This window comes from Lipophrys pholis (assembly GCF_963383615.2).
Source record: "Lipophrys pholis genome assembly, chromosome: 20".
Classification (NCBI taxonomy): Eukaryota; Metazoa; Chordata; class Actinopteri; order Blenniiformes; family Blenniidae; genus Lipophrys; species Lipophrys pholis.
Genome location: NC_137648.1, coordinates 5,957,284 through 5,985,178, shown reverse-complemented (window position 1 = coordinate 5,985,178; position 27,895 = coordinate 5,957,284). Strand labels below are relative to the sequence as shown.

Here is a 27,895-nt window from a genome sequence, read left to right as displayed (position 1 = left end):
TTCACTGCCAAGTATTACTTTCGTATTATTTCCATCTGTATATGCACAGATTAGCATGTGCTCGAAACGTGCAGTTTTTCTCACGATTGTAATTTAACTTGACAAAATTAGAACCATCCAAATAAATAGACTTACATTTCTATTGACTTTGTTAAGACGCGTGATCTTATTTTCACTTAAATAAAGATATTGCTTTAAGGAGCTTCTCCATATTGAAATGCATATAAACCTCTATTTTGTAAGCACTTGTACAAATACATAAGTTTACATACCTCTCAGTTCAAGCTCCCAGACATCACAGATCTGCATCTTTTTGTGTATAACATGTAGTATTATTTGTGTCATAAAGTTTCCCATGTGTATAACTTATGGATTACTTATGTAAGATACAGAGTAAAGTTTCTGTGTAGGTTTCTGATTTGAACATTGAACACTGTTCTACAACCGGAGCTTTGAATCTGCTGACAAAGTGGGGGAAAAAAGAGCAAAGAAGACACAAGCAGCAGATTCAATTTGTTTTCCTAATACTGTTAAAAGTAACTGCAATCAAATGCAAGCAGCATTTTACGCAAACTCAATACATTACAATTAGACCACATCCTGTACATTTGCTTAGTGCTTCCTTCAAACACACAGCCTCGTACCTAAAAGCTGAAGGTGAAACTGTGCCGTTGCAATTTCGGCCCATTTATTTTTGGAAAAAAAAGTAATTAAAATGCACTTTATTATGCTTTGTAGCTCTCCCTCTCATCAGCTACTCCCTGCTCGGCCTGTTCTTTGGACTTGCTTGGCATATTCACCTTAGACATCCGTTGCTTTGGATAACAGTGTCTGCTAAATGTAAATAGACATTATAGATCCAGGACAGAGGTGATGCATGTTACTTATTATTGTTCTGCATTATAAAAACAAGTGCAAACACACATTACACAGAAGCTCTTTTTTTTTTTTTTTTTTTTTTTGTATAACGTGAACTCCACATACTGCTCTGCTTTGTACTGACATTCCTGGAGGGCCTGTATGTATGAGAGATATACAGCTGAGGGATCTTTCTGACCTCATGTGCCATCGACTCGGTGCCATCTGCCAAGCACATGTGAGCCCGTCAGCTGCAGCATTTACTGGAGCTAACCTGAAGCCAAAATATATTTGTCAACATGTTTTCAGGTTAGTATCCAACTGATTTTAGTGGATCGACTCATTGGTGAGTTGCGGCCCATTTTGTTGATATGTTAAACGTAACGTACGAAGCAAAAAGAAGGCACGGTCAAATATAGTTTAGTACAGTGTGATAACTTGATGGAAAAGTGGCACTTTTACCCACGTCTCCATAAAGTAATTCAATCATCAAGACGAACCAGACTCAGAGGTGGAGACTCTGCTGTTCTGATGACAGTGACACAAGCAACAAACATATTGCCATGGATCCACTCACTGCAGGCTTGGGGCAGGAGGCTCAGACCATGAACTTCCAGAAGGTCCGAGGAGAAAGGAGAAGAAGGGGAGAGAGCACAGACTACAGGAGAGAGAGAGAGAGCATGTTAGTGACACACAATAGTGATACTGAGCGTGAGAAAGGAAAGAAGCTCAGTGTAAGTTTACCAGCAGTCTAAACCAATAGCAGCTTCACTAGAAAATGGTCCAGGGTGGCCTGAACCAGCCTTAGCTGTAAGCTTAATTCAATAGAGAACTTTTAAGCCTAACCTTAAAAGTAGATACCGTGATGACCTCCCGAACTGAAACTGGGAGCTGGTTCCACCTCAGAGGATCTGTGATCATTTCTCAAAGATGTCAAAATAATGAAAGTGAAGCGCTGCATGTTTATCTTTGTCGGTTGTACATGCGACGTCTGTGTTACGTCCTGATTGGATATTTTTAGTTGCAGGTCTGTGTTTTGACAGCTTACGTGTTCAACCATATTGGACGCCGTCAAACCTACAGCCAGAGATGACTCCACTGCGCCGGCATTTATTTAGACTTATTTTTGTAGGACTACATGCTTTTTTTCGACAGAGCGATTTCTGTGTTTGTTCTGCAGAGCTGAAGTAACTCTCTGGCACTCCCTCTGTGGCGGCAGTGGGACACCAGGGGGGCCGAGGCCCACTGCGCTGTGTGTGAGGTGTCGCTGGTCCAACATGAGTGGTCTGCAATCGAAGATGACAGGGTGACTGTTGTCTGCCACCAGACTTTTGTGTGTGTGTGTGTGTGTGTGTGTGTGTGTGTGTGTGTGTGTGTGTGTGTGTGTGTGTGTGTGTGTGTGTGTGTGTGTGTGTGTGTGTGTGTGTGTGTGTGTGTGTGTGTGTGTGTGTGTCTGTGTGTCTGTGTGTGGACTTGGGCCGGGTGTGTGCAGGGCTGGCTTTGCGTGCAGTAATGTCCTCAGCTGAGCCACCCTGCGTCTCAGGGACCCTGGCTCCCAGATTTGTCAGCTGTGGCCACTTGGGTTTCCTGCAGCACGAGTACTTTTAGGCTGATTTGATTTGACATGTTGACCATAGTGTATCGGGATTAAAATGTGTTGTAGACGTGCTTTCAGGTAATGAGGGCTGCTTTTCTGGATTAATGTGTTCCATGCACTGCAGGTCTCTTGCGTTCCTCTGTGATTTGCAAACGCAAGCACTTTACTGTTTGTGGTTTTCCTTGACAAAAAGGCCCCGCAGTTGGGTCTCTTGACCGTCTTTTATTATCTCGTACAAAATACACAAACAAGCCAAGATAACCCGAGCCCTCAGGTTTCACAAACCTCCCTAACTTAACCAAGTGTTGGACAGCTCAGGGGAAATTAATTGGGTAGCTGTCCTTGTGCTGGTATGTGATTTTCTACTGCCAGCAGAGTGGTGATGCTTCAACAAAGGGAGTAGGGACAGAACTAGAGGGAGCCGATAATGAGGGCTGGAGATCAGGCGTGCATCTATTTACATGATGCACATTATCTCGTCTTATATAAGAGGAACTGTCTCACCCTTTGGCACAAAGCTGGATGTATGCTACATTAGAATATTAAATAGTGCGCCTATGGCATGATTCCCGTTGCAGTACTAGGGAGCAGTCTTTATCACTCAGGCCTGAGTGGCAGATAGTGGAGGGTAGCTGGCAGAGATACCCCACGGAGCTCCGCAGAGCAGCAGGAGAGGGAGCTGCAGAGGGGCGGAGGTTGTAGAAACCTTATGTTTGAAGTCTTCCTCCGTGACTGGAGTGCAGACGTTACCCCAGGCCGGGCTCCTCTCAGGGGGTCCCGCTGGAGTGTTACCCAACCAGGCAGGCAGCTGTTGGACAGCTTCTTCTCCTTGCTTATCCGTCTTGTCTGTCTGCTCTTTATGTGTCACTGTTGTGTAACCAAACGCAGCACCTGGACGTATCCTAAATCACAGAGTGCAGAGAAAACAGGTCATTGTGGCCTAATCTGCATCCGCACGGCCCTAAAGATGAGAATTAATATGAAGGAGTGTGAAGATTTTTTGGCACAACTTACTCAGGGGAGGAAAAGGTTTGAAGAGTCTAAAAGCCAAATGTGGAATAATTTAATAGTTAAAGTAATGCTTTTTGGCTTGCGGCCTTCTCCAGGACCATTCATCATTGTTTTAATAATAAAATTGGCTTATGCACTTTGAGTGTTGCTGGATTTTCAAGCTATTCAATAATCGTTCGGCGAGCATTTCCAAGTTTGTAATTGCCAGCCTCAGTTAAAGACACTCACACGTCACTTTTCTACAAATCATCAATCATTAAAATGAGGACACTAGGTTTACGAAGACCGTTTTAATCTACGCATCGTTCCCATGGTCATAAATTGTGAAAAACTGGCCTGAAAATGGTTGCTTTGTAGAGGTTTATATAATACAAATCATTTAAGACTGTTTACAGTCTGTTCACAAATTCCCAAGAGGAATTTAATTGTACATTATAAAATATCTATATGTCACATTTGTAAACTTTTTGCTGTACTGTAGAAACTACTCTTCAAGTACTTAAATAAATTATAGTGGGCGTCTTCCAATGGGGAAAAAAAACACGTTTTGCGAGTGGGAAGCCTCAGCAGACGCAGACTCAGACGTGGCTCCTTTCTGCTCCTTCAGTTGGTGGTTGACAGCCGTATGTTAATAATCATTGTATGTCACAGTCACAATTTAGATGTGATTTCAATGTTTTAATCACTGTTGTGGCTCATATTGATGTAAATAACTTGGGTTGAACCAAAAAAAAAAGCCAAATGTTCAACAAGATGCTGTAAATAATTGGCTGGTACTAAGTCACAGCTGAGTGTAATGAGCCAAAAATTTGGCTTGGAGGAATTATTCATCTGTTGCTCTTTTGGGCCGAGCCCGTCCAACAACTCCTCCGCAAGAAATGCGAGTGCAGTTTGCAGTCCATTACAGAAAGTCATCATAGCAGAACGCTATTTTAAAGTTTGGCTTGGTGCATTTTCCTCTATTAATGCTTAACAATGCCTGGAGAACTGTTCAATTTATGTAAAAAAAAATTTTTGCATCATATTGTTGGGTCCAGGCTTTAAACCTCAACCCCCCCCCCCCCCCGTCACCCTCCCCCACCCCCTGTTCCTGTTCCCACCTCTACAAAGCTCATACCTTGCACTCCCGCTGTCATCCTGCCCTCTCCTGCTGATTCCCTCAGCCATCACCACCCTGTTCCCGCTGTAAAAAGAGGACAAAGTGAAGCATCCGCGGAGTGATCCATCACTCCCGCATGTCTCGCCGCATGCCCTCCTCAGGAAACACCTTTCAGGCCAGGAGATTAGAGTGTGACGGGAGAGAGGAGCAGTGAAAGAATGATGGAGGAGGAAGCAGGGAGGAGGGAAACGATTGAGAGGAGACGGGAGATGCAGAGAAGGAGAGGAAGAGGGGAGGCTGGAGACGAACTGGGGAGAAATTGATTAAGTGGGCATATAAAAAGATTGATGAGGACAAGGAATGGGAAAATGGAAGATAAAAGTGACTGTCGGGTTTTTTTTTGGTTGTCTTCTTTCCTCGCCAGAGGAAGGAACGGCCAGTGGGGAGAATAAACATGAACTTGCCCATTAAGGGACCTGTTGATAGCTCCAAGTGGCCCCTTGGAGCATTAGCATGTCTATTAAGAGCTGACATGATGTGGAACTGAATAAACACACACACACACACACACACACACACACACACACACACTGTAAGCCCAGAGCTGCAGCTAAACCCTCTTCATATAAAAGAGAAGTCAAAACAATAGATACTGACAGATGTCATGTCTTTGATAAAACATTATAATCTATGTTTTATTCATCAAACATTTGATTCAAAAGAAATTTAAAGTGATCAAGATCAAAAACTCAAGGATATTTTGGGGTTTTATCTCCACAGTGTTACCCAACCTGATGAATAAGAAGTTTAAAGGTTCCCAGTGCCAATTCTTCAATACACAAGATAGAAAACGTTTTGGATATTTGAATGTATTACATTATTTTTATTGTCTTAAGATAATTGTTGCGGTCTTCAAGTTGATGTTTTAAACATATAGGAAGAGTTTGAAAACCACAAAACAACAAACATGACCACTCAGAGAATGGGTGGTCTCACTAGTTCACTGGACTTGAAGTTAGGTTTAGTTGTTTTTCCTGGTTCGTTGTTTTTCTGAAAATACCATCCGTCACTCCTTTGCCTCAAAATCCGACAATTCAATAAGAACAAATGACTAAGGTTAAATCATTAAGTTATTAAACAGACAAATGTTTATTTTCAACAATTATATTTTAAGTTATTTTCAAAAGTAAAGTCTGTTTCTCTCTCTCTCTCTCTCTCTCTCTCTCTCTCTCTCTCTCTCTCTCTCTCTCTCTCCCTATATATATATATAGGGAAATTGTGACATATTCTAACATATTTACATACTGCATATTGGATTTTTATGAGTTATAAGCTGAAATCATAAAGAACAAAAGCTTGTAATGTATCTCTAATATAGCTCAACTAAACAAGTTCAGCTTTTTTTATTGAATTGTGTGGAAATGTTGCTTTCCTATTGTGATCTAAGTGTTTTAGATGCACTTGTGCCTCCATTGATTTGATACCAAATATATTCTGATAATCCCAGACTTTAAAAAAAACAGAAGAGTTCAGCAGCGTATTTGGCGCTTTTGATTGCAGCCCACAACGTATCCAAGGCAAATCGTAAATCTTTAAAAAAAAAAGCAGACAATAAGACACTCTCTTCTCAATTAGGACATAATTTGTTCACATGCCAGCAAACATGTTAACATTTGTTCAGTTCCAATAACAACAAAAGTAAAATCCTTGCATCCGCCACTCAGGCTGTACAGGCAATGTGCCCGTGAATGATTTACCGAGAACTAGGCTAACATTTGAAGACGTCAGACACATGCAGAATTGTGAGACACTCAAAGGTATGACACATCATGGCCAGGTGCATGAATGCTTTCACAGATGATGACAGTTTGAATTGAATATCAGTACCTCCAGCTTCTCTGAAGGCTAAAATCTGAACGTTTCTTGTCTGATAAAAATATTCGGTTTCATTCCAGGTAGACGACTGGGATGAAACCCATCTTTTTTTTTTTTTTCTTACCCCACTGTGGTTTTAAACTATGTGTCCTTTTGTGTAAAAATACATTACTGTTCATCCTAGGTCACTGAAATACAAATAATTCACTGAATATATTGAGTCGTCTAAATGGGAATCGTCTATCTGGGATGACACCAAATATTCACCTAGCATTATGGTAACCAGTCCAGTTATTTTAGAACCTATTGTTGGAACTGAAGTAACTTAATGAAGTTAGTTATATATATATATATATTTTATTTTTTTTATATATATAAAAATGATTCCCTCCCTCTTTCTCGGCCTGATCCTCCAGATCAGTGTGATCGCTTTAAGTTAAGTGAAGGTTCTAGATTCATTATCACATTAATGCTAAGAGCAGCAGTATGTTTTGGCCTTGCAGCCTCCGGGGCTGTTAGGCTGTGTGTGTGATCCCCTGCCCCCCTACACACACACACATACAAGTTTGGTGTGGATAAAAATCTGTAAACTAATCACACCTTTTCTCACTCGTCACCTCTGTGGGAGGCACGAGAAAAACCAGGCTGCTAAACCGCTGCCTCGCTGTCCTTTGTGAGCGTCTTCCGCTCATTAACTTAATGACATTTGATACTGAGTGATAGTTCGCCTCGCTGAAAAGGTCCCCGAGATAAGGGCCACATTTTTAATCTCTCTTTTCACTCTGTGCTGCAATCTCCCCATGACAATGTGTGAGATGTGTCACCTTTAGAGGAAAAGGAAAACACCTTTTCTCACACCAAGACGAGACTGGTGTTTCACTCGGCATCGGTTAACATTTCTGCTTTGTTTCATAATCAGCATTATGCAAGCAGTGTCTTCTGTTGCCTGTCATAGTCCTAATATACAGTGGTGGAAGAACATGTTAGAAATGCATACTGTACATCAAGTAATCTACAGGCGCAACTCAAAACATTTTACATAATCACAAAAATGGCAGCTTTTTCCCCCACAAAAACAGATGCCTTAGAGACCAGTAATGAACATTTCTCTCCCAGCCACTTGGAAATGATCCGCCCGACACACTGTTGACGATGATGTGCGTAAATCTGTCCAGTCTCCTGATCTATTGCTCCCAAGAACAATTTCTTACAACATAGATGAAACAAAGTGAGACAACACTGATTCTGTCAATCTGCTCCTGCAGCGTTGTGCAATATATAAAACTTCTATTGTGTAACTCCGCCAACAAACCTGTACTAAGAAAAGAAAAAAGAGAAGCCCTTTAACTTGATATCTGACACAGGTCTTGTGGTTACAAACTTATAAGAATTAATCTTCGCTGGACTGCTGCAAAAGCAAATCACGCACTGACAGTAATTGCAGGCATACTTGTTTCACTTTACAGACATGAAAACAACCACACGTACATGAATGTGCACACTGCACAATGTCCTGTATTGTTGCTTGTGATCACGCTCCTTCCTGACATAATGAGACACGATCTCCAAGATGCTTAGATCCCATTTGTTTGTGACAGTTGTTTGTGTTTTCAGCGTACACAGTGTGATTACAGTATGTTTTTACTGACATCACAGGTGAACACTGAGATTTTGCTGACAGCTCCATAGTGTTACAGGATGAGGCTCCTTCTACCTGATACAAATTAACTACAGGTTATGATTTTAAGGATCGACAACCATGAGGTAAAGGATGAGATTTTGTTGTATACTTCTATTTCCATACCAAACCGTTTCCCTGCACATACTGTAAACGCGACTTGTAGTGGTCATCGCCTCCAATTCCTTGGAAGGCATTATCCAAGTTTAGACATCAAAGTTGCAGTTCAGTGGATAATAAACATGATCAGACTGCTTAAATCTGCTAGTTGAATCTAGTAGGAGAGAAAATGGTAGGACAGAGGGGAGAGCAGAATTGATGGGAACGCAGATCTTTGACTTCCAGTTTCGGGGTCAGACACCTTCCTGGATAGGACAGAGAGGAGACAGTACAGACGCATGATTTCAGTGACAGGCAATGTTAACATCTGACTGCATGGAGCATGAGGACAGAAGATTGGTGCATAAAAAGCCTTCCAGTAGTGCAAACCTAAAGAGTGGTCCAGGTTGACGTGAGAAAATAGAAGTTTATCCAAAAGGAAGGTTTTACGTGTAGAGTTGAATGCCTGCCTGACTAAGTATTCAGTAGCGCCTGCTGTTGTGGGAGTTGGGTCGTTAATGCACCATGTCAGGATCAGTGCTCTCTGGCTGTGTACTGAGTTATGGAGATGAGCGTAGCGACTGGGGAATGTTTTTCTGTCTGTCTGAGCCCCACCACCTCAGCCGCCTCCCTCTTCATCTGGATGTTAACGCATTCTCAGGCCTCTAACTGCAGACATTTTGAAACACTCAAAACAACAGTCTCATCAGGGGTTAACACCAGTTACGACTTAGGTGTCACATGCCCCTGCAGTTTAAGTTAACGCTGTGTGTGCGTGTGTCTTCGTGATCTCCCACATCTCCTCTGTAAATAAAGTCACGAGTGACGGCTTGTGTTCTGTTTTATATGTAAATTCGGCCCGGCCCTTTGCATTTGAAGGAGATATGAAAAGATTAAGCAAACCACACTGTCCCTACGTAAAATGTGAGAATGAGAAACTGCAGTGGCAAGTGAAACAGGAGGTGCATTTAACTTTTTTTTTTTTTTCTTTTTTTTTTAAAGGCCGATCACCTTTCATTTTGCAAGTCCTAGCAGGATACAGGCTGACTCTCTCCCGGTGAATATGACCCCTGTCACAGGCTTGAAACAAGTTAGCAAGGGTTTATGCTGAGCTTGATCTGGCAATACTGCACAGAATACTACAGCCACCATCTGACATCAGAGAAAGTCACGAGAGGGGGCGGTTTTGCAATACTATCTGATCCTCCGACATGCGTCTGAGGCAGACCATAAATCCAGCGTCAGACTGCAGCCAGTTAGTTTCACCCACTGCAAAGATGGGAACCGACTCAAACGCCTCACCTGGCTCTGTTCAAAGTTTGGAGTGTAACAGTGCATGTGCTTGTCCCAAATCAATCTGGTATGAGTCTCCCTTTTGTTTGCTGCGCCCTGTGATCCAACCTTCGTGTGTTGTGTCTACGACTTGGTGCTACTTACATGCAAATCCTGGAGGACAAGCTCGGCCTACAAAGTTCTGGCAGTGCACAAGTTGTTGTGTATCGTTAATGTTCTGTTCAAAGGGGTTGCCCTCCAAAACTGTGCCAGCGATCTAAATTTAGTGTTTTAACTCACCGTGCAACTTTTATTTGGTCATCAATGATTACTCTGCCAAAGTACCACTAATAAATGCATTTTAAAGAAATGAAAAAACAAATGATATGCATGTCAATTTAAAAGACTTGATAAAAAGACATGCACTTTGTTCAGCAGCAGAGCAATTCACTTTAATATTTTCTTTCTGTTTAATCTGCACCATTCAGAAGCTTCTTCCTAAGTGACTTGTGTTTCTGCTTCACTAAAGAGTTTTTCACAACTATTTGAGTCTAACCATTGATAATAAACAAGTTCTGTTTACAACAATTCTATAATGCTTAAATGTGAGACGCTGGTACATATTTCCTAATATTACATTTATTAATTTCAATGTAGGATATGTTTTCAGTTTAATATCTGTTTTGCAATGATGGTGCTTTGTGTATTAGCAGGTTTATTTCTTACAGAAACAAAGAAATATTTAAATTAACTGCTTTTTTCCTTCACAAGTTCCTCTGAAAGATGTTTTTCTTGCTCCGTTTGTTTTTGGGGGCTCTTTTTCTCATTTTGTTCGTAGCATACAGTTGTTATTGGGTTGTTTTCCATTTGTACACATTAACGGTATACCTCTGTGTCACTTGGGTTAACGTGAAGGATTGTATAATAGAAACCGTATATGTAAGAACAGAGCTTGTAGTCAGGAAAACAATCATTTCTAAAGCCATATGTAACTCATCTGGGTTTGTAATGAATGGACCCACGAAAGGAAACCACAGCAAGTCATTATCTCAATGATCACTTTCACTTCTGCAGAACACACACCACAGTGCACCGTGAAGGAAAGCAAATTATGTTTTGATTGCACTTGCCTAGATGCACTGTAAACTATGCGTGTGTGGAGCAGGAGGAGGTATTTTATCTACCCCAACATTTACAAATGCCTGCATGCTCACACATACTCACATCGTGCTTGAGTGACGCGGTAATGAGTTTCCCAAAACGGTGTGATTTATAGGGGATGCTTCAAATAAGTGGTTTAATGCAGCATAGTTACAAAATAAACATTTGTTTTAGAGGCCCCCTTTTCCTTTGGGACATCTCTTTTCCTAATTTCCCTGTTGCTTTCTCTCACAGCCTCTCTCTGTTTCATTCTTTCTCTCTCTCTCTCTCTCTCTCTCTCTCTCTCTCTCTCTCTCCGCCCGTCTTCTTCAAAAACTCCCACGTCCACTTTTTTCCCCCTGGTGCCCAGAGAGTAAACGTGGAACCGTGTGAGCCTTCAGAGGGACTTTGAAATGAGACATGGCTTGGACATCAGAGGGCTCTGACAGTCTCAATGAAGCCTGCCTGATTTATAAGAGAACAGGGAGCAGTGGTGCTGGTGGTGGTGGTGGGGTGTTTCCAGAGGCACACAAGGCCACCAGGTCCTCCATTAGTACCTTGACCCCTGTTTCATGGGACCAACCACTGCATAAGAGCAGAAGAATAGAGGGATGGATGGATGGTGTACATGGGGGGGCTTGTGGGTGAGGGGATCTTTTCTTTTTTACTTTAGAAAGTCTGTTATTTACATTTCCACCACTGAGAAGGCAGCCGAAATGAGAAACCCTACCTCGATCATTTGTCAGCGGCCTGCTGTGTCCTGACTTAAACGTCTGTTGCTCGTACCTGATCCCCCACCCAGACCTGTCTCTGCTCCCGTCTTTTACGATTCTCCTCACTGTTTTACAGTCCGCTATCTAATTAGCTGTGTCTTAATCGCATGTTAAAGCACTGCGCTGTCCTGGTGTTTACTATCTGTTTGCCATGCTGTAAAAATGTGTGAGGTTGCTCGTAAAAACTCGCCCGCAGATAATTAAGTGCTCACTCGCTTTCAGTGGATAAAATCACTGCGTTACTGACATATCGCGGCCTTTTGTGCAGCTCTGAAGTAAATTTTACTCAGACTGACTTTGCTTTTTTTTTTTTACTGGAAAATCGTTGTTTCTCATAAATGCGTAGGTTTATTCAATTTTCATTTATTTCTCCACTTAATTATGCTTTCATATATTTGTATACTTATGATTATGTATGCACTTTGTTGGAATTAACAGATTACTACGCTTTGAAAAATAGTAACAACTAAATCTCCATCAACCAAACGTTGGCAACAGTCTCCCATGAGTAGGCGAGGAGGTGCCATATGAAACGTGGGCTCATTTTTCGGAGAAACGGCTCCAGATATTAAGTCCGAAGGACGGTCCTATAATGAGGGAAGCTTTTGTAAAGATGGTAGCCTCTCTACAGAATTCAATGCACATGTTTTATTATTGTAGTAGATCAAATAAAAAATAAAAATCATACAGTGTGTAATAAAATTTGAATAAAGATAATGTGTTCACCAGTGCGGAATATGAAAATAGTCCACCTAAAGGTTGTATTTCCGGTGTAAATGTTGCAAAATGTGTGTCTGTTCAAACAAAACTTGATGTTTTCAGTGTTTTATATTTTAGCATAATCAAACCCAAAGTCCAACAATGAAAAGAGAAAATTAGGTTCAACTGTTATAAAATGAAATTCTGTGAGTATCTTTAATCCTGAAAATAAAAGACATCTATTTATCGGAGCTCCTTTGTGAACCGTCCCATCTGTTAAGAGAGGATTATGCCATGCTGCTTTGATTCTGCATGTGAGGCCCACCATGTTTATGTCAATCTATGATGGCTCATCACGTCAGCCCCTCTGCGTCCGGCCTCGCCTCATGCTGGTGTTCGCAGACAGAATCCATAACATAGCTTTTGTTCCTCTACAGATTGGTTCCTGTTGTTTACGAGCACTTTATGACAGGCCTGCTGGCCTTAAAGCTAACTGGGTAATAATTTTGTGCTGGCATTTTGAGGAGACATGTGTTTCCAGTATGCATTACTCGCATGTTGTCACTCTCACGTTCCATCTTTGGTTAGTTAGAGTGGCTCCCCGACAGACTCATCTCAAAACAAGCCTGCTCAGAGGAGCTCTACCCAGCAAAGCCTGCCTCTTGATATCAGCATACAGGAATTTATTGTTTTCAGTAAACATGCCTTATACATAATCTGTCTCTGCAGCACACACTGACAGTTGCCATAGGAACATAGTAGGGTTTTCATAACACGTCAGGGGTTGACGCTTGGTGGGTCTCAATTGCTCCCGTCACACAGTGAGACGGAGGCCCACTCTGTGGTGTGTGTTTTTTATTTTTCTTATTTATTTTTTTTTTTTTTTGAATTTAGAAAAAGATGAAATGTCTGACCACGTCTTATAGGCCCGGTGAGCGTGCTGGATAATGAGAAACATTCACAGGCTTTGCAAGGATACTTTGCAAATTATGAAACAGCGCAACAGTTTTTACAGGCACGTCCCTTGTGTCTACTAGGTGATTAAAATGCAAAAAGGAGCTCAGGGAGCTACAAGGAGCAAGAGACAAGGGGAAGAGCGTGTAAAATGCTGTCTGACCGCTCGTCCTCTCTTGTTACCGGATGTCCACGTCCAGCAGACGTCCACTTTCTTACACCGTGTTGTTTCTTACATAAAAAATGTAAAAGACTCACGATGGAGGGTCGGGGATTATTGCATGCAGCTGGTGGCTGTCACTGTAAGCCTAGCTCCTTCCTCCCGACCCTTCATGTTAACCCTTTCGCCTACTACATTCCCACGTCGTCCTGTTTGGGTTTTCCACACCTGTAAGTCTTTCCTGTAAACTTTGTCCACCTTTTCTTTTTTTTTTTTTCCTAGTTTGAGGCGAGCGGAATGTTATATATGGATAATTATCCAAATTATGAAACAGCTCTTTCTTAAAGACGTAAACCTTTTTTGTCACTTTGGGGGGAAAAAATCCAGGTTGTTCTTGAGCTGTTTTTGCATTGGTGAGTTAACATTTTGTATTCAAGACGACGAGCAGCTGTTGCAGAATGATCATAGAGGAGGTTTTATAACATGTGGAAGTCACTGCTGTGATGACTCATCTGACCAGTCTCCACATTCATTATCATTAATACAAATTCTATTTAAAGCCTCTATCACTGACACAATAGTGAATAAATTAACGAACTCCAATTTAAATGGAAGGACGGATGACAGCCAGCAATATTACTTGACATTAAAGGCTGAGATCCTCATTAGAGGCGGGTTTAGTCCACTACCATATCCGCATCAATGAATTATCTATGCATACGTGGGAAGCAGTTAATGCCTTGGAGCTTACCTCTGGCGGGAGCTGCCTGCGCCTCTGTGCTGCACATTAAACAAGCCTCTTTCAAACTCAGCTGCAATATTTGCATCTCCACCCAACCGCTCCCTGTACCGCTGCCCCATTGCAGTCGGCAGTCCACTCCATCACCGAACAAACGGCTCCAATTTTTCATTTCAAATCTGGCACAATGGAAGTGGCAAGACAAGAGCAGTTAAAAGGATCATATGGTCGATCTTGGACACAAACTGAGAAATGGAAAAGAAAGAGAGATTAGCAAGCAGAAAAGAGAGAAATTGGACGCCCCTCGGGGCCGATCACTATCTCTCTGCTGATAAGAGAGCGAGTGCCTGAAGGCTGGCTTTTCTTCCCATCGCTTTCTGTACCTCCCCAAGGGCAATTTGAGTCCAATTGTTCAGGATTATAGACGCTTCTCCCTCCGGCATAGAAAGGTGGATCTCTGCAGGTGGAGACGGGGTGATGTAACACTGCTCAGGAATCACTGGGGAAACCTGTTATAAAAGGACTTTATCCACAGAGGACACTCGGATGGTGTCTCCAGACCTCCTCCTCATAATTTCACCATGAGGCCCCCAGCTAGTTAAACTGTGACATTTGACAAACTTCTTCAACTTCCCAATAACTGTGGTGGATCGTCAGATCTATGAAGCAACTTTGTTTTATAGCCACACAACCATAGGCTGCTCTGGAAATCTAATTATTGCTGTTCCTTGGGTTAGTCAGGCAGGAATAGTCCAAGCAGAGTCTCATCACCAAGCATGTGTCTGTGTCTTGGGATGTGCTTGCCCAGTGAAAGTCAAGGCGACTCCTCGCAAGGGAGCATTGAAACTTAGTCACTGGTCATGTTGATGAGTCATCAGCCTTCAGGTCGTTCTTCCTTTGATATCCCGTATCTTCAATAGCAGCAGTCCCATCACTAATGCATTCCTCATGCTTTACATCACATATCAAACTGTATTTAGCCACTGATTCATAAGCAGTCTTGGAATAAGTTGGTAATAGTGAGGAAAGAACAACAAAGGTTCCCCCATGTAACCTCCTACGCAGACCAAGTTCCTTTCTCAGTGGTGATGTCTCATTGTTTAAATTCTGATGAAAGGGTGTAATACTTTCTTTCTTTCAAAGAATGTGTCATCCAGAGGGTGTATCCGATGCACCATCCCTCTCTGGTGACTTTGTGGTTTTAAATATATATTTATAGTATATGAAGTATATAAAGTCATGTTTGTCTATTACATTTTCAGCTTGTCTCACTATAAAGCACATTCTGTTCCTTAATTCATCCAAACGCAGATTAATAACTCCTCATATGCCTTTGGCCTTTAGGTATAGGTGAATTTGTAGCCAAATCGAGCTGAAGGCTCATCTAGGCTCTTCGTTAAATATGCATATAGATACTCACAAAGCCATCTGTCATTTACATCCATCTTTTCAAAGTTTAAGATTACAGAGCAAATGTTGTAGTATCACCATGAGTCATGGGGACAGCAGATTAGAACTCAATGTTTTAGAAAAGCAGCTATATCTTTTGGTGAGAGACTCCAGACATATTTACGGTGTAACTTCAATCGGGCAGAGGGACAAGCAGCGTTTAATATGATCATCGCTGCTGTTATCGTTGACTTTTTTTCTTCTTCTCCAATAAAAAAAGAACTCCACTCTACTTCTTGGTATTTGGCCGGTATGTTAATCCAGAGCGGTGCCTCTGTTGGATTGATTGCGAAATGCTGATTCCAATGCAAAAAAAAAAAGCTTGAAGGCTGTGACATTTGGAGGTCAGCCTCACAGCTAAGATATGAGATTAGAACCAGCAATAAAAACAAGATCAAAGCATATTAAAACTATCAAAAAACCTTGGCAGTTTTAAACCAAGTGAGATACAAAGCAGAGACAATTTAAAAGATAAGGAGTAAAATGTGAACAAGGAAAACTGGACTCTGAGAAATGGTACAAAATGAACAAAGATCCTGTAGTTATACAAAAAATTAGGATGGAAACTTGGACAGCATTTAACACTACATAAAAACCTTTATGAAAATTCAGTTATTTAAATATTTTAACATATATATAATATGACAGGTTAGCACTTACGACAGCCACAATGCAGTGCAATGGGGCTGTATAATGAATTTATTTATGTCTGTGTACTAAAAAGTGCAAACATTTCAGCTTATCTCTCTTTTCCAGCAATTCTGGTGTGGAGTATTCCAACCGAAAATAACGAAGCCCAGTGATTAGGTTACTAGACAAAGTCTACATATCGTGTTAAAGTAGCATAATGTTATCATAGAGGCCGCCTGTATCTGCTTATCCTCCGAGATGCTTTGCTGACAAGGCAGAAGTGAGGTATGCTGAGGTGCTTCTGCCCCTCGCCCTCTGCCCATATGTTTTGTATTACGCCCTAGGAGGTGCCATGCTCAGCAGCCTGGGGGTGGGAGGGGATAAAGCAGGCCTCTCCGGCCCAAATGACGCATGACATGGCGCTGCGCCCCGGGCTCTTATTTATGGCTTCCCATGTCAGCAAAGGCTGGCTCCCCTGGGGAGCCCCACAGCCGTTACCCACTAACTTAGCCCAGCCAGCATTCAGCGCGTGTATCATGCCTGCGAGACACACAAAAGAAAACGCTATCCACCGAGGGAAGGCAGATCGCCACGATGATCCCCCTATTCATATGACTGAGGAATCGAGTTGAATTCCTCATAAGGAAGTTTTTTTCAGCGATCACATTCACAGTTACACAGTTACCAGCACACGTGAAGTGCTACTTCAGAGGAATTAAAGTCATGTCAGGCTACAGCCAGGCCACTGCCAGGCGCACACTGCCTCTTTTATCCATGTCTCTGATGTGAAAGAGGATGTGAAATCTGGAGAGAGAGTGAGGATGAGTATTTGGTAAGAGGATCTGAATACATTTTCTCTGTAGTTACTCAAGAATCCATGTACATATCACACCGCATTAACAAATGGAGCCACACACTGCCAGCACTTATGCACACACAGGTGTCCTCCACGAGCCGTCCGGGAATATTCCAGTGATCCTCGTCCAGGGTTTTGATGTGGGTAGACGGGAAAGAAAAGAATTTGGAGGAATCGAAAGCCAAGTAATGTGAAGAAGCTAAAGAGAAGATGGCAGAAATAAAAAAGGAGGGGAGAAAATCGACGGTACATTGGACATCAGAGAGAGACTTGACGAGATGGCACGGTAGTAACAAGAGGGTTAACAGGGGACAAAAAGGATGGCTGGGATTTTCTCTTCCCTTGTATCTCATATTTCTTTTTTGCTTTGAGGAGTGAGCGCAAAAGAGAGGAGCACTGTCAAGGTTTTATGTGGCCTTTTGAAAACCAAACAAGCCCTTGCCAGAACAGTATATCCAGCTTTAGAACTTCTCTGACTACAGGGCACTCATTTTTCTAATTTCCCAGGTCCTGCCTGTAAAACATCCTATTTGAAATCCACTCTGGTTATTGTTTAGTCTAGTGGACGTCCCTTAGATCATCCTCATCAGCAGCTGTCCTGCATCTCCTTCATGTTGGGATTGTCCCCGCCTCACTGCGGCTCAGAATCGGCCACCCGACGTTAATCACGCTGTTTCATGTGTTATTACGATCTGATAAGTGAGCGTGTTTTTGCAGAATAAGAGGATGAATGGTAGATTGTACAGTTGAACAAACAAAAGCAGGCAGTTTGGGTTACGGCCCGTCCACCAAGCGTCGTCTTAAGTTATTAGTAAAATAATGCTGTGGTTTATGTACAACAGTAGTGTGGTGGTACTTGGTCGAGTTGGGAAAGTGTGTGTTAGTTTATATTGTTCCTATTGATTCTGCAGTCCATCAATGCTTAGTCATAACCAGAGTGATGGTCTTCTGAAAAAGTATTTTATTAGGTTAAAATTTAAGATTTTGTAATCCAACAGTGGTATGATAGCGACCAGTACTTCAGTCCTGACACAAAATAATAACAGTATTTTCAAGATAGAATGCAAATATTATAAGAAAGAAGTGAGTTGGAGCTTGAGTTCCCATGTTAGGCACTGAAACAACTTTTTCTCTATCTTTTCTTTTACTTTCTTTTACTTTTTAACTAAGAATTAATATAGCAAGATTGCCATTACTGAATGATGTTGAATGTAGTGTTAAATGAGCTGGAATAAATATATTTTGATGTATTGTGATGCAAAAGTTTTGCATTCCCATGATTCCTTCCTTTTTGGATAGATTATTGGAGAACTTTCCTCCTTTTTTCTTGTTTTGGTTTTGTGTAAAAGCCAACGTCCATTGTAGTGTGGGTTGGTATTTTACTGCACCTGCAGAGCTTCTGAGGGATTATAGTGTTGCCAAAATCCACAAGGAAAATGTTCATGAACCAAGTATTCCCTCTCTGCGGTTCATTGTGGACACTGAAACACATGATTTAGACAATGAAACTGGATCAAAGCAAGAATGGGAGGTAGTCACTGATGCTCTTGGCCTGGCTCTGAGATTAGGGAAGAGTTTGATTATTCCAGCTGGACTTCACTGAGCCAAAAAGACAAAAAACAGTCCTGGGAATCTAGATTTGCTTGGCTGAGAGGGGGAATACCACAGTGCACCTCTCAGACTGGGTTAAACCTTAAATTAGTGGCTGGACTTTCATCTTTCCCCCTGCAAAACATAAACCAGGTCTTATCTGATGAAGTCAAGAGATTGGGCAAACTATGGTAAGGTTTTTTGGTAAAGTAGGATGAGGGTTTGTTTTCATTTTTTCTTTTACTATTACTTTATTTTCAGAGTATATGAAGAAAGGATTTGCAAGTACAAAGGACCCAGTGATGTGCTGGTGGTCTTCACCTTTGTGGGACCTCCTTAGTAGATTTGATGGTTGTTCAGGGTCAAACGATGAAGGATGGAGATAGAAGGACTAAAGGGTCCCAACCCCATTTCTGTCTGAGTCCTTTTCCCAAATAACTTTGTTCTTTTTCATTTTCAGCCTGTTGTTCGTCTTTCTCTTGTCCTTGTCAACTCAAATGTCTTCAGTGTGTCCCGAGAAGCCAGGAGTCCAGCATTGAAGACTGATACACAGGTCTGACTTGTCAGGGTCAATGTGATCTGATGAACCATCAGATCAATCAGGCCCAGGCTGCAGAGTCCCAGTGGACGGGGTCTTTGTTTGCCCAAGCTGCTGATGGAAGTGAAGCCTCTGTTGGGGAAGCCATTAGGAGCGCAGCAGGCCTAGAAAAATGACCCGTCCTTGTCAGTCCACATCAGGAGCTCGGCCACGGTTGCAGATACCCGTCTGTTCTGTCACATTTGACCATTGTTTGTCGAAGCCTTTGAACTCAAGACAGACTGATGGATGGATGGATGGATGGATGGATGGATGAGCGAGCTCATGGGTGATTTTGTTGTGGGGTGCTTTGGGCTTCTACAAGTTTTGGATTGATGGCATGTACCACATTGTTATCTGAAGTTGTGGTGAAGGAGGGATTGTTCAAGAAACTTCTTTTGGTGTCCCCAGTCCACTTGTGTGGACACGTTGCCATGGACACCACTGAGGGAGTAAAATAAAAATTTTGAATTAAATTTGTGGGTCATCTGTGAGTTTTAAGCATTTCCATATCATCTGCTCAGTGGTTTCTAAGTCGGGGGGATAGTCTTACGATGACAGTTGTAGGGTAAAAACAGAGTAATGCTCAATACTCTATTTACACAACATGATCCAGTATTAACAGAGTGGCTACTAGGTGTGAGATGTCTGCTGCATTCCATAAAGGACTCAACATTCAACAAGTAATTCTTTGTTTTGCTGGCAAAGACCACGACACTAATGTCTTTGCTCAGCTTTGTTGATTTCAGGCGTATGAAATTTCTCTTCAATCTAATTCTTCTGTCATTATATGACTATTGCTGCTGTTTTACTAATAATCTTACTCATTTCTATTAATGGCATGTCAAACATACTATTTCCCCACTAGAGGGTCACAGGTTGGTAAAGTTTCAGTGGCTAATAATTAGTTTTCTCTGTTTAAACCTCATATTTGGAAGCCATTTCTTGAGTTGCTCATTTGTTAGAGGGACGCACACATTTTGTCTTTACACACTTCTTTCTCTTCCTCCCTCCGTTCTATGACAGAGATGGAGCATCTCCACCTCGTGTTTCCCGGCCTCAGACTAAACACACTCTTCTGGTGTTGATGCATCAGTGTAGCGGCTGCCTCGGACGATGGCCAACTTATCACATTAGAAAAATAATGATTTCACTGGCCGCCATTCTCACAGATAGGCCAGTATTTGTATTAGGCTCAGTGTCCTTCACTGGGCTGCTGGGCCCTTATGCCTGCCTGTCGTATATCAGCAGCGCTGCCACTGTCGAGCTCCTGATTTATGGCTGTTTATCTCCAGCCCCTACCCCACCACTTCTACCCCCTCCCACTCCAACAGATGGTCTCTGGGTATTTACTCAGGGTGGAAAAGATCCCAAACTGATTGAATAAATACAACAAACAAGCTGTTTAGTTGGCTGTGATTGCAGTTTATTGGTATTGGGTAAAATTTAAAGATACTTATCTGTTTGGATCAGTTGATCCTGATTATTCTGTCTGGTATTCATTTCTTTCTTATCGTGATTACAGTTTTTCTACTTCAATGTGCAGACCACGCTGCGATGAGTCGACAGGCTTTCACAAATGTATAGAAAATTCATGCAACTGTTCCATGCAGCCCCTCCTAGAATGATATATAATTATTAACTGTGTTACTGTAAAAACATACCTTTTTCTGTCATGTTCTGCTTGGTTGTCGCCTTAAATCTCCTCAAGTATATTCACCCTCTAAATCTGGCTGGCTGTCAGATTCTCACAGAGAGAGAGAGAGAAAAAAAAAAACATGTTGCGCCATAAATTGTCTGTTATAGACTTTAGAGCGGCTTCAGTTGATTTCTGGGTCTCTGGAGAAAGAACGTAGGTAATACCCCAACACTATCAATTGTTCAGATCGGTCCTGATATTATTGTTATATAGTTTTTGAGTACCTGTAACTATCACACACTTTTTCTTTTTCTCCCAATTTGATGGATACAAACCAGATTTTGACCCTTGCGCCCGTCAGTCATAAATTCTGATTCCTGGTTCATGTTTCTCGTAGTCTGAAGCTAAAAGCTTTGAAAGTTATTTTGGACGCAAGCACAGAGATAATGGTTTGTAACATCCTCCTGTACATATTGCATTCCATAGAGACATATTGATATGGCATGCGGTGGGATTCATATTTTCTCAGGATTAAAGTATGATAAATGTTTCCTCTTGTACACATGGCTTAAATAGAAATCGGTATTCACATGGAGACATCTCTGTCTGTGTGTCAGCACATATCAGACATTATGTCTCCCGGGCCAATGCTCTTGTGGGGAGGCTGGTTAATTTGTCCGTATGGTTCCTCTGGTATAACTAATAAGACTTAAGTACAGAGGGCCATTGGTGGTCCTGGTAATGAGGTGAACTCAGCCAGTCATCACATCTCACTTATCTACTGAGCAGAACCACTTATGCCTTATCTTGATTCTGATTAACCGGTGATGGAGTGCAAGAGACTCATGTTTGGTACCAGATGTGCCCAAAATTCTAAAGTCGAGCTGTTGGAAAGTTTTGTTTTTTCACTGCGTACACCGATCAGTGAAAACATTATGACCACTGAGAAGTGAAGGGGATGATACTGGTTATCTATCTAAACTGATCCAAAGAAGAGGAAACAAGTGATGGAATGGTGAGGGGGTCATGGGTGGCCGAGGCTCATTGAGTCACATGGTCCCTTTAGAGAACTTAAAGGATCTAAAGCGGAGGTGTCAAACACATTTTAGCTCAGGGGCCACAAGCAGCCCAGTTTGATCTTGAGTGGGCCAGAATGGTAAAATAGTACCATAATAAGATTTAGATATGTTGGTGAAGGGCAGCATAGATGTGATGAAAATGTCTATATTTTCACAAAGGATTATTACAGAACATTTCCGCAATCTCAACATAAAGCCAATTTTTAATGATACTCTCATGCGCCAAACAGTGAAAACTCAAAAGAACTTCGCTCTTTGCTTTGCGGTTAGTTTGTTTGCACCAAGGTAGCTATCTTTCATGGCAGCATCACTGTATTATCTCAACTCGGGCCTCTGTGTTGTGTTATGTCTGCTACGTTTTACACATTTCTGGAAAAAATTTATTTATTTATTTGAAATTTGTACCATTTGCTGGGTGGTTTGGTCGGCCGGATTGGAGCCTCTTGTTGGTTTTGGCCCAAAAGACTTTTATGTTCGACACCCCTGAGCTAAAGGATCTGCTGCTAATATTTCGCCTCCAAATACCAAAGCACACATTCAGAAGGAGGAAGCAAAAAGCGAACTTACACATCATCATAATGTTATGGCTGATCAGCTTTCCTGAACCAAATGAAACCCGCTGACTCGCAGCCATACATAATGTGATGGATTGTGACATTTTAATGCACAGAATTGACATTCAGACAAGCCATTTTTATGTCAGTGATTTACAGCAGATAACACATATTTCCAGTTTTTTGAAAGGTTACATGACAGCGTGGCGGCTGTGACGACCCTGACTGTGCAGACATACTTTCCAACAAGGGCTCCAAGGACGGTTGATTCATTTTTCGGGTTGAATAAAGCATGAAGTTCTCAGAGGAACTGTCATGGAAACGTGGGCCATGTCGATTCAGCATGACGCGTCAACAAGAACATCAGAGTTATTGAAGTATTTTTGTCAATGCATCCTGAGCGGTTTTTCTTGCATCCAGAGTCATTTTCCGTTCGTTTTTTTCCTTCTTCATAGAAGATTGACAGTTCTGCTTTGACGCATGCGTTTGACATGGGAAGTGTCGTCTTAAAGTAGAAGCCAAATCCTTAAAATAAGTCCGTCAAACACTCCTCTAAGTGCTGTGATGACTCAGTTCTTCTGTGGGTATGAAAATTTCTCCCGATCAAAGGTTTTCTGCTTTGGTTGCACTGTTTATATGGTGAAATCAGTCAGTCTTGCTCCTCAGATGAATTCTGCATTTTTCCCTCTTGAAGGGACATTAATGAGCCAACTCTTCTGCAGTGAGTGGCACAAGAGAGAGTAGCACTGTGCAGGACAGTGATGGGAGATGGGAAACGTGCTGGCTCCACTGTGCCCTGCTCGATCCAGAGGTGTCAGCTATGTAACTTACATCTCACTTTTATCATGTTTGAAGCAATTTGAAGATGACAAACTGTCATATATCATCTTTAAATGGCTTCAATCTTCAAATGTATAAATGGTGTTCTGTAGTTCATTGGTTTTTCTAAGTTACAGAGTGATTATGTAATTTGTTTTCGGTCATTTGTCCATGGACATGAGCATGCATCATTACGTAGAGAATTGCAGTTAATTGAATATATTATTTCTCTCAGCTCTAGAAATGATTGTGCTTGAAAATACTAGAATATTCCAACCTCTGTGAGGTGTCCGACTCGATGCAGTACTCTAGGTTGGAGTGTGTGTTCTCCCGGGTTCTGCAGCCGGCGATGACGTGCCGCCGTCTTACGCCATTCCACCTGTTGACCAACAGTGTGAGTGTGCTGCAGCCGGAGTTGGAAAAGTCGATGAATTGGTTGGTGTGAACTTTTCAAAACCCAGCATTTGACGTTACAACAGTGGCTTTAGAAACACCAATCCCGCTGGAACCAAAGAGCAGCTCTCATTCAAAGCCCCTTAAATTACCTTCATTCTTCTTATTGATTCTCACTTTGAAACTCTTCAGTTTTTCGCCCAACAAACAAACAGGAGTTGCATTGCTGCATGATTGGTGTACCTGACGTTGTGGCCTTCAGTGTGTTTTTCCCAAATAGCCTGTCTGCTCCAAATCTGCCCACACTGAGAGGAAAATAACAAACACATCTGGAGCAAATCCTCTGGATCTGTGTTATGATTAAACTTGTTCATATCAGATGGACCGTCTTATTACACAACATTCGAAGAGCAGTTTTCTAACAGTGTTGTCCAACAAACAGTTGTGCCACTGGAGGACAAAGCAGAACATTTACAGTCTCAGTGTCTAAACACTAAACAATTTATGAATTTTTTTGATTATTTCTCCTCTAATTGTCTCCATGGCCCACCTTTGGTCGTGTGTGCCTCCACGTCGCACCTCCTGACTCCCACACATGTTGTATATATTATGACCGCAGGCTGGACCCTTCTCACATCACCGGCAGAGCCGTCGAGCTGGCGCAGACCGGCAGGCAACCGGCAGGAAGGAAATTACTTCATGGCATTCTTGATCCAAGCTCGACAATATAGATAGCCTATAGTTTTCTAATGGCGTTGCTGTGGATTCGCTGCTGCCCTATGGCTGGTTGTGATTATCAACAAACTTGGGCAGACGCCGTCGATTCTCTGGAGAGTCCGCGCTGCTGATGCAAGCGTGATTTCACATGGAAGGTTTCAAATCTCCACCACAAATGAAGCGTGGAAATATCGATATACAACCACTAATACAAATGTAATACACATGGGCAATTGTTTATCTTCGTCTGTTTTGGTTATTGAGGCTCATTAGCAGGTTTTCGTGTGTGTTTTGTTCCTGAAACCTGAGGATTGGTAGGTGTTCCGGGGGTATTTGTTTAGCTGTGGTCAGCACGATTGCAGATGTCACTCAGATTGACTTAGGAAAATGCGGCGCAGCCAAAACATAAAGTGGAAATGTTAACCCAATAACGCTAGACAAACAGTGAGAGAAAGGAAGCCAAAGACAACAGCGAGGGAAGGGAAAGTGTCCTGCTGGCATCAGGTTTCCCAGAGTAAGTGTTATTTGAAAAGCAGCTGAAGGGTGACACTCACTCTCTTCCCACCCAGTCTCCCACTCTCCCTCCCTCCCGTCCTCCTTTTCCTCACTCACTCGACCATCTGTTGTTCCCTCTCTTCTCAGGCTGCTCTAAGTGCCTTGAAACAGCTGTCGGAGCAGGGACTGGACCCGGTGGATGGCCCCATCAAGGTACGGAACGACACGGATCCAGTCAGACCACAAGCGGCCGCTACACCCTCGGTGTCCGGTGGTCGTAGCCGCTCAGCCTCAACTGGAGCTTGTGTGTTGTAAATCATCAGCTCCTGCCCCGCCTACACACACACACACACACACACACACACACACACACACACACACAAGCTACAATAGGCATTTGTATTTACATGCACTCTCCCACCAGCGCTTTATATTTTGCATGATGGTTATCAGCACCCAGGCACCGTTGTGATGATGACGAGGTCTTCCTCCACCTAACTCTCCTCTCTCCTCCCTTCCCCTCATTCACTGTTTCCTTCAAGTACGAGAGGGAAGGAAGGAAGGAAGGACGACAGTAGAGAATCGAGTAGAGAAGCTGTGGGGCCTTTATCTGAAACCACTGTTAAGAAATTCTCCAGTATTTTCATAGTAGGTGTGTCCTGAGGGGGGAAAAGAAGAGAGAATGCTCCGTGGTTCTCTCACCGCTCTGTGTTTCTCCTTCAGAGTAAAAAAAAAGGACCGCAGTGTTACAACAGCTTCATTTACGTCATCGACGGAGAGGAGGGGCAAATGTGGCAGCAATTACACTTTCACCTGAGCAGTTAGTTAATCATTCGCATCTCGCTGCGCTCATTAAAACTCTTTAGTTTCCCACATGCCATGAAGGCATTGCTGGTTGTTTGGAATCAGTCGATGAAAACACAAAAGCAAACCCGTCACGGTGCCATCAGACGCGACTCTCTCCATCTGTGGGGTCTCTGGATATATAACCGCACCGAACAGGAGCCGCAGTCAAACAGATCGAGGTCAAGGGCTTGTTAAGTGTCTCCAGTCAGAGTTGCAGCACTTTCCGTGTCTCTAGAGGTTTTCTTTTACAGGAATCGCTCACTGCAGATTTGAAAGCGTTACTCATGAATGACAAGAGTGAAAGCCGGCGTCATCCCACGCAGGATGGACCTAGCCCTGAGCGGGAGCGATCGCATGCAGCGCCCCCACCCCCACCCCCCACCCCCCCCTAACGCTGCTCCGTTTTGTCTTTTCAGACCAGCGAACCATGCGGGAGGGAGGACGGACATTAAACAGACTAACTCAGGCACCACCACTCAGGTCTGCAAGGATTCAAAGGCTGTCGTCTAGGAGCTGACAACCCCAACCCCCCCCCCCCCCCCCCCATAACCCACTTCCTATTCCCACTACCCACGGTCCTCCCTCCCTCCCTCCCTCCCTCCCTCCCTCCCTCCCTCCCTCCCTCCCTCCCTCCCTCCCTCCCCTCACCCCACGATTGCCACTGTATCCTGCAAAACCTGTCAACATGCAATAGGGTGGATGTGCACCGAGAAATGACCGAAACCATTACCTGAGTCTATGTGAAGACAACGCTATCTTAACACGTTTATTGATGATTTCAGTCAGAAATTTAGAGGACAAAATGAATAAACGGATAAATAAAGATACAAATTAATGAGATAAATGCATGGTACTGTATGAAATTAAGGGAACTCCAAAGTGCTACACTGCATAGACAATTTTCCCTTTGGATCAATGTCGGTATGGTTAAAACAAATATGTACATCATGCCATTGAAATATAAACGAAACATTTTAGGGGAGAAACCAACTTGCGTACCGTAGCTTGTTTTTTCGGGGGTATTATGTTTCTTTTTTCTTTTCTTTTTTTTTTTCTTTTCTTTTTTTTTTTTTGGGTTTATTTGAATTTTATTTTTATTTTTTTGTTATTTTATTAATCTAACAATGCTTGAGTACTGTATTTAAAATTAACCAATGCCAGTGCTGTGAAAGTTGTAGTTGTTGTCTTCATATATAGTCACCCAGCTTACCTTGTATGCTGACATTTAAAAGAAAAAAAAAAAAAAGAGTTCATCTATCTATATGGATGTGTATGACTTTTCAAGAGTATCATATTACGGAAAAATAACACAGAAAAGTTTTTTTTCATGTGGACAAAAAGGACAAAACTGGTGTTTAGCAGTAATCAGTAGACGTGTGGACCACCCGGATGGGGGGTGGCGGAGAGACGCCTCCGCCCTCTGCGGCGGTCCACCTGTCCCGTTTTAACATAACCCCACACTGGCATAGCATCACTGGAGCATCACCTGACCGGCAGCAGGGGGCAAACGGGGGCCGCCACGGTTGTACTTTTTAATCAGGAGGAAAAACAGGCCAGTTCTCGATTCTCGCGCACATCCTGTAATGCCAGTAAAGTTTTATCGTCGAGTCCAGAGAGTTTCGTCGGGGCTGCATGTCCTCCAGTGAATGAGAAGTCTTCATTCCAGTGATTATGTGTCAGTGGATTTGCCCCCTTTCTCTCTCTCTCTCTCTTTCTCTCTCTCTGTCTCTTGCTCTCTCTCTCTTTCTCTCCGCTTCTCCCCCCCACCCTCACAGTTTTGTCGATCACATCTACACCCATTGTGTGTGTTGTATTGACCCGCCAAGGCATCAACTGGGTGCTTTTAATGCCTGCTGCATTCTGCAGGGCGTCTTTGGAGCGGAGGGGGCCAGTGGACACACTCTGTGGACCCCCTCCTCTCTCGAAGGGCCGCTTCAGATCACTTTGTCCACTGACAGAGGATGTGTGTCCTTCTTCGCTGTGAGTGCAATGTGTATTAAGGCTGTTTCTGTTACTGAAATGCAGTAAAAACACCTCAGTTCATGTGGAAAAAAAAAAAAAAAAAAAGAAAGTTTGTGTGTCTTCTTTACTTCTTCCTCCAGGTGTAAATGCCAGATCTCACCTAATCAATTACCACAACTGAGCTTCACACTTATCTACACATCACACAGCCGCCTAAGCTGGAATGTAAAGCACTGCTAAGGAGGTGAAAATGACTGGAGGTGTTTAACGTACCTGTCGCAGGAAGTTCCCGCCACTCTCGTCGCACCAAAGGGCAGCTTGGGAATTGAATCCGA

The 27,895-nt window shown here is 42.6% G+C and overlaps 1 protein-coding gene across 1 annotated transcript in view; it reads left to right on the top strand.

The window, feature by feature from the left end:
- Window positions 1-27,646, top strand: part of stau2 (staufen double-stranded RNA binding protein 2) — a 101,599-nt gene extending 73,953 nt beyond the window's left edge. Inside the window, exons 14-15 of the mRNA XM_080488937.1 lie at window positions 24,900-24,965; window positions 26,015-27,646. Of these exons, the coding sequence (XP_080345063.1) occupies window positions 24,900-24,965; window positions 26,015-26,050 (102 nt within the window). The 3' untranslated portion in view covers window positions 26,051-27,646. The remainder of the gene's footprint in view (window positions 1-24,899; window positions 24,966-26,014) is intronic.
- The last annotated feature ends 249 nt before the right edge of the window (window positions 27,647-27,895 follow it).